General features: G+C 36.1%; 1 protein-coding gene across 1 annotated transcript in view; it reads right to left on the bottom strand.

Annotated features, from left to right (window-relative positions):
• Window positions 1–5,093: 5,093 nt before the first annotated feature.
• Window positions 5,094–12,307, bottom strand: part of NUDT3 (nudix hydrolase 3) — a 28,032-nt gene continuing 20,818 nt past the window's right edge. Inside the window, exons 3-5 of the mRNA XM_026680384.2 lie at window positions 9,011–9,055; window positions 8,586–8,670; window positions 5,094–7,343 (exon numbers count right to left, since the gene is read on the bottom strand). Coding sequence (XP_026536169.1) covers window positions 7,171–7,343; window positions 8,586–8,670; window positions 9,011–9,055 — 303 coding nt within the window. The 3' untranslated portion in view covers window positions 5,094–7,170. The remainder of the gene's footprint in view (window positions 7,344–8,585; window positions 8,671–9,010; window positions 9,056–12,307) is intronic.

Here is a 12,307-nt window from a genome sequence, read left to right as displayed (position 1 = left end):
TAATACAGGGAAAAGAAATGTATCTATTTTTTTCTTAGTGGCTGTTATAGATTTCATGTAGCCCAAACTAACCCAGAACAATCAGCCTTAGAAGTATCACAATGTTTTAAAACTCATTTTTATTTATTTATTAAATTTTAACTGCCTAACTCACCTAGGTAACTCTGGGTGATTTACACTGCTACCTGACACTTCTATTAAAAAACAATCATCTGAAGCAGACATATTCCCCAGTAAAGGTGTATTTCCAACACTGAGATGTTATATTAATTTTTACATGCAAAATTATAGCTTTTGCCAGTCAGGGATCACAAAAACGTAATTATCTATATTTAGTCTCACACTATTAGAATGAATTGTAGAATAATGTTCCTATTCTCTAAGTAAATAAACAACCCCTATGCCCCAATAGCGGTGACTTCTTCACACCTCTGTGTTCCATTTATTTAAAGATGGGGATTGCACTGTTTGAAAAGCTGCTTGAAAAGTGTGTTTTAAAAGTTGCAGTACTTTGTCATATATATATAGTCATCAGAGCAATATGTGCAGATTCTATTGTGTGCACTAACAATGTAGATGCATAGAATTCAAAATCAAGTGTTATGGTGTGCGTGTGCAATATCTAATCTTAAAGGAAATCTGTTTGGAAATTATTATTTCATCAAGCAGGTACAAAATTTGCAGCTTTTGTTACTTGTAAGATGTCTTTATGATAGTTCAAATTGAAGTACAATCAACTAGAAAGCAAAAGAGCTCAGGTGTTTTATCAGTATATTTTTCCAAAAAGTGAAAAAATTAGGCAATGTAATTATAACCATCATTTACTTATAGTTCTAAATAATGTATCAGTAGCCTTATATCCTTTAGCACAGTAATCAGAGTGCTGGACTATGGTTGGCAAGATAAGTCAGCATGGTTTAATTTAGCTAAAGTTAAATTTGAAAGAACTGAATGGAGAACAATTTATGCAGAAATAAATTTTTAAAAACCATTGCTCACGGTAACACAGACAATTGCGAGCTACAGATTATGGACGTACTAGATAGGAGAAAGATGTTAGGTAAAGCACATCCTACAGGAGGAAACTGGAACAAGCACACCATTCTGGTGTGAAGAACCAGAATGATTCTGGGAGATGATGCCAGAAATTTCTAGTGTTCTATTCTATGAGTTCACCTGTTTGCTATACCCAATTTTGAATATTTTTTCAACAAAGTACTGATAGCAGTAATGAAATCCATGGTCCATAATTTAGAAATTTTGAGAAATACATCCAAATAATTCTATTCTTTGCAGAAGTGTAATTTTTGGACATTCAATTTAGTACTGCACTCAGGTCTAAGAGTAACCAATCGAATGTGCCAAGCTTCTAGGATAAAATGTTCCAAGATCAGTTTAGGTTCCATTATAAATCCTGCTTTATCTGAAATAATTTCAATTGTATGTATTTATAAAGATGCCTCCATTCATATTTCCTTTTCATTAAATTGAGGAAAGAGAGAAGAAATACATAGATGTATTTAGGATGTAACAATAGGATGTGTTTTTGACGTTTTCAGCATGAGCAGACATCAGCGACATGTTGATAACAGTAACTATATTATTTACATTTTATGTAAATGTGTATGAGACTGCATTATTGAAACAAACAAAATGTTAAAAAAATTATGATCTTTATGTAATTACTTATCAAGCACATCTAAATTATATTAAAATAACCAAAATATCTTCACAATCCCCAAGGCATGTTACAACTTTTGAGCTTCCCTACTGTTTGGAAATTGAAAGTTGAAAAACAAACAAAATGTTAAAAAATTATGATCTTTATGTAATTACTTATCAAGCACATCTAAATTATATTAAAGTAACCAAAATATCTTCACAATCCCCAAGGCATGTTACAACTTTTGAGCTTCCCTAATGTTTGGAAATTGAAAGTTGAAAAATTTGACACGCCCTATAAAAACTGAGCCATACCATTGGAATATGTAATCCAGTATTTTTAAGTAAGTTTAAGTAATTGCCTTTCAAACATGTCTTCTTGATTTTGTATCACTAGGATGCCCTAGTGCTTAGAAAGAATCGGGATGAGGGGGTGTGTGTGAGGGTGTCATCTTGGGGACAATTTCTGAAATTGCTACTGTATATCTTAATCAAGACAGAAGGCAATTCAAGACAGTAAATAAAAATTGTAAGATTGTGAAATCAATCTTCTTTCATCAATCCTAGGCATTTTCAGAAACAGGACTACCTCAAAGTTATAAATGTGATCAGTAATACAGTATTTCAGCTGAAAAGTAGCCTTTGTAATAGCTACATTCAGACATAGATAAGAAAAAAGTAGAAACTAATGTCTCCAGAATTTTGATATGGAGAAACTATTTTGATGATAATGTTCCTAAGTCGTATCAGATACTTCAGATACATGCCCAGTGGCTAACTGCTTTTCTAAGAGATTGTGAAATTGGAGATGATTTCAAATAACCATTAACATACTTTTCAAATGTTTGTGTGAAATGCTAAATTTCATCATTTACAAGAACTCAACATTCATGCCAAGCAATCACATTGCAAATAGCTTCTAATAAAATCTGTTATCACAAGAGGTGGCAAAATGTACTCAAAAGCAGCTTCTTTATTACAGGGTTCGAAGTATACATACATACCCCTCCTCCAGTGCAAAATAGTCCCACAGCACTATTGACTCTCAATTCCCCACCCTTTCCAAAACAATACCCACTACCTGGGGACAGCTATAATGACAAACAAAATCAAGCAAGCATTAAGAAATATGCACAATGTTTGATATTATCTCTATTCAGGAGCAATTGTACTTTTAACATTAGGAAGCAAGCAAATCAAGAATCACCACCACATAAACACTCCCAGAGTTTTTACTAACACATGCTCTAATTTGAAATTCACTGTTCACGAGCAATTGCATGTAATTGCTGGGCTTATAGTTTTAAGCTTGCAAGTATGAACTTCAAGAGGTTCAAAATATTAATTTCAATTGTAAGAATGACCCTCCCTTCTTAAAATTGGATTTTAAGTCCAATTTTCTCTCTGAACACTTCCTCCATTTTCTTCTAAATATAGGCATATACCCCAGACCACTTTTCTTCAATACTTCTTAGTTGTATACTCAGAGGGAGCAAGCTACACAAAAGAAGCAGGCATGGAAGGTCTCCCTCCCCATCATCTGAGCTAATGTCTAAGAATCTAGCACAAACCTGAATGGGGAAGAAAAGAGATCCATCCATTTATCCATTTCACAGCATACTGTTGCTACCTATCATATCAACAAAACATAGAGGGGTAGAGAAAAAGAAATATTGGCATATGGGAATCATGTAAATTCAAGTGCCTCCAAAATAAACTGAACAATTTCACAAATGCAAATTAGATAGCTAACATATCTAATTGCATATTCCTACATAAGCACTAGCTAGGATAATACGGCACTTTATTTTTTATTGGCAGATTTAAAAACAAGCTTACTGAAAAAAAGGAGGCAGCTGGAGAGTGAGGAACAAAATAAGAATACTGTTAACAAATATAATATTTTGAATGGAAGAAAAACTGCTATTAAAATCATTGCAATACTTTTAGGCTAAACTCTTCAAAGTTTATCCACCACTCCATTTTCAGACATTCTAACTGATTCAAGGTTAAAACTCAAAGGATAATTCATATTAAAATACTCCTGCATATTCTAGCACTACATCCCATACACTTTCTAATCTAAACAGACATCAAAACAGAGAAGAATGTATTAGGTAATTACTAATGTATTTTAGGGCATGGGATATTAGATATGATGACTGCAGAGTCTGAACCTTTGTCTTCCTAATAAAGAAAACCCATACTGGAAATTGTAATAGAAGTTGTGCATTTTCACTCACAATGCTACTGTTTCCAATTAACTATGCTTCCCTAAATATTATGTTCCAATTAACTGTCACAAATTTTAAGTTGCACCGTCACCTGATTTAGCAAGTAAGGCTATACAATGCTTTAGATTTGACTCTTTAAAGAATGCTTCAGAGCACATAGGAACAGTCTGCAGCTCTTTAAAGTAGCCCCATCTTTCCCCAGGATCCTGGTAGCTGTGGAGGGCAGCCATGTGATCCCACGAGAAAATGCAACTGCTTTTAAAAGTTGCAGATAGATGCTACATTTATGCTCCAGAGTTCCTTTTCCAAATGATGTCTACACTAGTGCACCACCTTATTAAGGGCTGATATTTAGGACACAACGCAAAAGCCCATCTAGTATTCATCTAATGAGAGTATTGGTATCTCATTTAAACTTATAGCTAACTATTGGTCAGTATATAATTACAAATCCAGAATACTGCTTGCACTGTTTTAGCAAATGTCTAAATCAAAAAGTGTGCAAGTTCAAGAAATTCTTGCAAATGTTGAACCTCTTCTGAAACTGTGAAGGACCAGAAATGTACATATAAAAATAAAACTCATGGCTAAGTAATAGATTTTTTTGGGAGACAATACCTAATCTCCTGAATATCTGATGGCCAAACATAATTACTAAACCATTTTATAGGGAAAGAATGACTGTTCACATGATTTTATTGTCACTGCCAGCAATTCTTAATTTCAGTATGTAAAGTTAAGAGTTTTATTAATAAAGACCAAAACAATCTGCATTTTAATGGACAAATCCAGCAATCATTGAAGGATTAAGATGTTTAAAGTCCAGTATGGTGACCAAGCTGCCTACTTAGAATGAACTGTATTTGAAAATTCACTTTCTTGAAGTATGTTCTGGCAGTTTGGGAACTTCCAGTGTAATTAGAAATGTGAAAAAGTGAGTTGATATAATGCATTTTCATTGTATTACTACAGTTTCTTGGCTTGTTTACTACAGAGTACCCTGAGATGCTGGGAAAGCTATGTATATAGTGCACTAAAAGGAGGTGTAATAGTTTCAGTAAACAGGAGGAAGTTTACCAATAATAATGCAGACAGTTTATACCCCAAGAGACGCATCTTCCATTTCCAGTTCAGAAGGCAAACATCAGCAACTCAGTGCAGTTGTATAAACAGTCATCAATTCATCCCACATTAAACTACTTTCTTGGCACAATTTATTTTTCCTGACCCAAACAAACAAGAAATCACTATTAGAATATCATCAACAATATTCTATTCTAAAGTTTCAGTTTAACAGCCCTATAAAAACATTTTAGAGTTTTAAAAAAGTGTGCATGCTATAGATATTAAAACTGCAGTCACTCCATCAAGAGTCTCAGTTCTCTTTCAAACAGTTCTCTGTCCTAAAACCTTTAGTTAAAGGCAATGATTTTCTATCCTGGATAGTGTCACATATATACTTAGTAAAATAAATTATTATTGTATTGTACGCTTCAAGACATTAATCAAGCTCACTCAGCTAAATTTTATTATTTGTTAAGATGAAGGGCAATAAAGTGGCATAACATAATTTTTCATTTGTTCAAGATCAAGTTTAAGCCACTTTTTTCAACTGCACCTTTCAGCATGTACTTTTTGTTTCAGTGATGCCATATTAAGGAATGCTATCCTATTAACAGAAAGTAGGGAATTAAAAAATAAGAAATATTATTGGTTCTATAGCAACTATCCATTGAAGAAACTATACTAATTTACTTTTCATCGGGCTGCATGACTATTTCAGAATATTTTAAATGTATTTTAAGCATGTTAAGGGGAAGGGAGAATTATCTACTAAATTGGAGTACTGCAGGTTTAATTTCACATCTTGGCTATACTGTGACAAAGAAGTAGTCACCAAATATAGCAACTAAGTCCTGTCTCAAGCCAGGGATGAACTAATGCCCCTCCCCAAATCTACCCAGATCCACCCCCTCCCACAGCCCTTTCCAAAAACAAGACAACACTATTGGCAAATCAAGACAGTATGAAACATCAACAGAAACAAAAATGTGATGTGTGCCAATGCACCAGGTTAACTATCCTATTAAATGACACAGATCCTCCTATAAACAATTCTACTTGGGAACTAGCTGTACCTTTGCTGCAATAAGTCTACAATTTTGAGTGTGCTCCATGATACAATATTACAGACAAAGTAGACTGGACACTTGAATTTTTCCCTGGGAATTCTTTTCAGGGACATAAAGTGACTGTCCCACCATGAGGTGACACTCAAAGTACAATCCAATGCTTTAGCACAAATTACAATATCCAGTTCAGTAAGATGTAAGGCATATGGACCATAAAAAGACACCAGCATTATGCAACAGGAAGATAAAATCATTTTACACTATTAAAAGCATTAGTGCTTCTTGTTCCAGTTCACATGTTTTAACTTATTTCAAATCCCTGATTCCTATTTACTGACTTTGTAATTTATTAGGCTTCTGAACCCATATGCTTTTGAATGGTGACCAATCCTTTGTGATTCTGTCCATTGTTACATGACATACTGGTTGAAACTATAGAAAGAATTGAGCACCAGGGATGCTTTGCAAGTCTCCTTCAAGTCTCATTGTATTAAGTTTGGGTCAGGGAATAGGATGCAGGGAATGAAATTGGCCCAGCCACTAGCACTATCGTAAAGAATTTTTTTCAAAGAACAAGGCAGGCAAGTTTATGAAGCCCTCTTTAAAGAAGCAGCTTGTGTTTTTTTAAAAAAAAAAATCTTGCAAAATCAGTGTTAGATTTCTCCCTCTAAAAAATGTTACCTGCTGATGTGGAGCAAGTAGCCACCACACAGACCTCAACAGTACCTTACAGTACAAAATCTAAGACATAAAGAATTGATCTCACATTTGTAGCCTTCTTTACTGAAAAGATAAGAGATTTGGCTATGGTTGGAATAATATATACAAGAACATTTCAGAAGACAAGGCATAGATGAAACTAATAGCCTTGCTGTTCACATTGTCAAAATTGTTAATAGGGAAGGGACACTTCATGCACAAAATGTGTATTACAAAATACATATCCAAGAAAAAGCAAAAACAAAAAACCCCAAACCACCCACTTTGCACTATAATGCAACACTCAAACATCTGCTCTGCCAAAGGCTGCTGCACATGTCTTGTTTACCAAAGAACACATGTGAAAGCGGCGAGAAGAGGGGAAGAAAGGAAATCCAAGTTTCAGTCTATGTTTCAAACTTTTCTGAAAGGGCCGTCTTCAGTCATCTGATGTCGGATAGTGTGCTCTCCTTCGAGAATGATGTGGTCACAACAGGAGTGCCATTATTAGCCAAACAGCCTTGCCTTAAGGTTTCAAAGTATGAAGCCTGTACAGGTTTGTGATACTGCAGAACTTTTATGGCATCATCTATCTTAAACCATTCCCTTTTCCTTCCTGCAGATAAAGAAAGAGGGAGGAAGGTTATATTACAACAAGTAAAGTATTTACAACCCTCTCCCTAGGTAATTGTTTCACAACAGCAAACCGTATACAGCAAACTGTATATCGATTATTATTACTAAATAATGAACTCATTAAGTAGGTTTTTCTTTTCAAAATGCAAAAAAAAAAATCCTATTCAATTTTTCACAATAAAGGTATACTTCTGTATAGAGCAAAATATCTTCAGGATACTAAGCACCCCTAAATTCTTAAACATTTATGAACTTCATTCTAAATGAGATTAAGGATATAGGACATAACATACGTTCAAAGAAGACTTTGGCACAACCAACCTATCTAATCAATCTCCTCAAAAATCAATTACAGGAAAAACTGAGTGTTATTGTATCACCTGTTAAGTTTATTGTACATACATTGAAGTAATTTACTATAATTAGTAGCTGAGAAGGAAATAATTTAGTTAACAAGTTTTCAGTTAAGTAAAAAAAAAAACCAGGGTTTATTTTCTAATAAATTTTTTTCAAGCGTAAAAAATTAAATTACTATATGATTAAAAGGATGTGTGGAATAGAACAGAAAATGAAAACCTGAGTCACATTGAGAACTTGTTATAGTTCTGCAAATTGTAGATGGTGTAGTTGTTATTCAAGGATATAAACATGGAAAATCTAAGATTAGGAAATAGCCATTCCCCCAAATCATGGATGTTGTATAGTAAGATTGTTATCTTAAAATGCACATGTACTAGATACTATTTTATCATTTCTCTGACTTTTGGAAACATGAGGCAATTTGTAAGAGACTGAATTCTTAATATGACTATTTTTTGTCTTAACCTATTTTTATCCTAATACTTAGAAGGTTAAGGTCAAATAAAAAATAACAACTGGAAGATAACAAGAATAGCTATTTCATACATATTGCTCAGTATACTGCAAGAGTGTTTCGTTAACTCTAGGTTAGAAGTGCATAACTGATTCTGAAAAAAGGATCTGATTATGTACTATCAAGCTTTGAAAAATACATATTTTCAAGATGTGAATATTTATGTGCTATTTTTTATGAAAATATAAGCAACAAAAATATAATACACTTTGTAACAACTACAGAAGAAATCTTCCAAATAAGATTTTTTTTTTAAACTCACATTTTATAAACCTTAATCTAAATAGGGGAATTCAACTGTTATCCTCCTAAAGAGAATCAAGGACACAAATTAATATGCTTGCTTACCGATATTCACAGAATCCTCCCAATCTTCCAATACTTCTGTGACAATAAGTACGTAAACATATGTTCTGTGTTTCCTGTCTTGGTTCTGAAAGGATAATAAACTAAGTTAATTTGAAGAAACACGACAGCTACAATGTTAATCTTAGCACTGAGTTGAAAATATACTTAGAATATGTCTCATCAATAGCGATGCTCAATTATGTCTTGATTTCTTAATCAAGGAGATTCAGATACTACTAGTAAGTTAAACCATAAAATGTCTTCAAGCATTTTTGTCCTACATTTACAAGTGGTACCACATTTTGAAGAGGATGCAAATCAGAGAAAATTTATCTTCTAACCTACCGTAACAGAAGCTCTACATGCTTCCAAACTTTAATTACATATAAAAATGTTTTATCAATTCTGGTGATATTTGTACTTACCTCAAAAATTCCTACTAATCTTCCTAATGTCCCTTTCACTCCAGCCTATGATATATTCAAAGAAAAGAAAAAGGCATTTAATATAAGTCATAGTTCAAATTATTTTAAAAATCAGTTATAATTTAAATTATATATTTTACAAACTTTTAAGAATTATATATAATTCCATGGTATGATTTTTACACTGTACCATGGTGGAAGTTTGTGAACCTTTAGAAGTGTTCTTTGTCAATATGGTAACCTATAATATGATTTGCTCTGAGACAAAAAAAAAAACCCAGCTCTTATATGCAGATATCTGTGTGGATATGGACTGTGATCACATTGAACAAGCTAGTAATTTTCATGGTGGCCATGAACTCAAAAGCTGTTTCTCCCCCTCCCCAGGGGTTTAAGTTGAAATGTTGCTTGAACTGAAAATCTAAATAAATCTAGTACTAACTTTTGAAAAGATTGAGCAGGTAGGGTGAAGCTGTAGTGTTTCAGAGGTCAGTAAAGTAACATCATCTACAACCTCTTAGCTTATTTCTCAGGTGCAAGCTCACAAAACAACACCTCATATTTAGTTATTGGTGAAGCAGTGCTTCTGGACATCTCCAAAGTCACAATAACAATATCATCCTACCAACCCCCTCTATCTTAAGGCTACACCTGAAATACTTGGATGAGAAAATAGACCTGGCATATATTATAAAGATCTGAACAAATGAAAAGAAGAGTGTTCGCCTTTCAGAAATCCACCACCTTTCTGAAAGACGGACACTCCTCTTTTCATCTGTTCAGATCTTTATATTATATCCCAGTCTATTTTCTCATCCAAGTTCAAACCATGAATTACAGGTTTCTCACAGGTATACCTGGCATTTAGCCAAATTCCAAGATATAACCCTTAAATGTTCAAACTCCTGTGCACCCTTACATCCTGCTCTCACCCTTATTAGGTAGGGATAAGGTTTAGGATTATCATTTGGGATAGGGAGAATCCTCTATCATTAGGTCTTGTCTCTTAAGTGGAGGTTTGTAGTGCACTTCCCCAGTTTTTTTTTTTTTTCAATCCAGAGCTCTTTTTTTTTCTTCAAATTTTGTACTGTCTATTCTCAAAAATTGATGAGCTTTCTTAAAACATTCAGTGAACTCTAAAGGTAGTTCTCGCCTCCAATTTTGGAGAACAGGGAGCCTTCAATTTGATTTCTCCACCACCTCTCTTTGCTAAATGTATTTCTGGAAATAGTATAGGGATTGCCAACACTTATATTATGGTTTTAGTGGTTTGGGGGCTTTACTGTTGTTCTAGGCTTCTCCAGGTGTCCTTAAAGATGGGCAGCCTTATAATCGAATGAATGGATGGATGAATGAATGGGTGGATGGATGAATGAATGGGTGGATGGATGAATGAATGATCTTATATGCCAGGTTCCAATATCTGACATCAAAAATGTATATGAAAACTCTTTCATTTGCCAGATGCTGTATAGTGCAGATGGGACAATTCACTGCAGCCAGGTTGCCTCTGTCAACTCGCCACTGCCAAGTCATTGCAAGACAACTCCAAACAGCCAAATCTCCGCAGGGAGATCTCGCCACTGGTGGACAGAGAGCAGGGAGCGCAAGCAAGTGAGCGGGTGGGTGGGTGGGCAGAGTGCAGAGCAGTGGGAAGGCAACAGTGGCTGAGGTCATCCCATTTTCACAGGGCCCCCCTCCCTCCAGACTCCAAGCAGAAGAGGCTGGGAACTGCAGTAGCAGCAATCTGTCAAGCCTGAAATTGACATATGTGTAGCCATTTTAGTTAGGCTTAGTATATATTCTTTTTCTTACTTTCTCTGTGGAAGTCATGGGGGGAAGGGTTTTGGGCTTGCCACATTCCTAAAGGGGGAGGAATGGAGATAAAGAGAGTGTTTTGGATAGGTGATTCTTCTTCCCGTGGGACGAGCTGTCTGTGCTTGGGCCCCTTGAAGTGCAGATTTATGACATCAAGCAATGTTGAATTACTTCTATTGGAGAATGTGACTTTTGGAAGTTGTTTTTAACATTGTGGGTGTGTCAGATCCAGAATTTCCATGGACTTTGCCAATTTGATGCTTTCCTAAATAAAAGAAATTGTCTTGGAAGATGGATTTGTTCTTTTCTTTTTAAATGGATTTCATCACTTGGAAACCTGACATTATTCCAGATCTCCCACAGTGGTAGATCGCCTTCTCCTGGGAGAAGAATATTCTCCCAACAACTGGGTTAAACCAAAAGTTGACAGGCTAGAAGCTCGTGTTTCACGATCTCTCCCGGTGGAAATTTGCCTCCTCTGCTGGCCCCTGCCTTCACGTCTGATCACAAGCTGTTCCAGCTGGTCAGGTAGATCCTCGAAAGTTTGGCTGCACATTGTTGTTTGGTACTGTCATTCAGCCGGGATGAGCAGCAGATAGGTGGCAGCGGCCAGGGGCTTCCCATTTTCACCCATACCGTCGATGTGCCAGGTTCTGAGCATGGTGCTGCAGCGGCTCTGAGCCTGCTGCGGTACCACTGATGCTGATGCTGCGTCAGGTATGGTGCAGCTGCTGATGTTGTTGCCACCATGCAGGGTGCAAAGCCTCTGTTGCTGATGTTGCTACCCCCGTGCCAGGCATAGACTGCTGATGTCAATGATGCCATTGCCATGCCAGGGCACAGAAACTGCTGCTGATGTTGCTGCCACCACACTAGGCATGGAGCCTCCACCATCAATGCTGCCACTGGCTTGGTGTCGCAGTAGCCATGGAGGCAGCTCTAAGCCCATTGCAGTGACAGCATTGTCAATGGCTCCATGCCCACAGCAGCAGTAGTGGGGGCTTTGAAAATGGAAAAAAACCCAGCCACTGCCACTTCCTTGCCAACCACCCTGATGCACTCTGTACTCTGCCCACCTGCTTCCTTGCCCAATGGCTTTGCCTCTGGCTATGTGTGGCGATGTCCCTGTGGTGAGTTGCCCATGTGGAGTTGTTCTGCTGCAACTTGGCAGCAAGTTGGCAGAGGTGAGTTGGCAGTGGCGAGCTAGCAGTGGTTAGCTGGCTGTGGCAAATTATCCTAGATTCCTATAGTAATATGCTGGCAGTGATGGCAGAAGCAATTTCTAGATAAGTTCACTAAACTGCCTGTCTACTAACAATATTAGTCTTCTTTTCTTTTTAGCGTAAAGCACGTGTAACATGCCCATCCTGCTGGACCAGAAGAGATGAGTAGATATAAAAGGGGAGGTGCACTTTTTTTAAAGAAACTGGTCCCATGCCCTACAGTCTAATTCTCCTCGGATATAAAATTGCTGGCAAT

The sequence above is a fragment of the Notechis scutatus genome, chromosome 3 (genome assembly GCF_049901735.1).
Source record: "Notechis scutatus isolate UNSWTSFEM ecotype Mainland chromosome 3, rNotScu1.2, whole genome shotgun sequence".
Taxonomy (NCBI): Eukaryota; Metazoa; Chordata; class Lepidosauria; order Squamata; family Elapidae; genus Notechis; species Notechis scutatus.
Note: the sequence above shows the minus strand (reverse complement) of the source record. Positions and strands in the feature narration are given on the sequence as shown.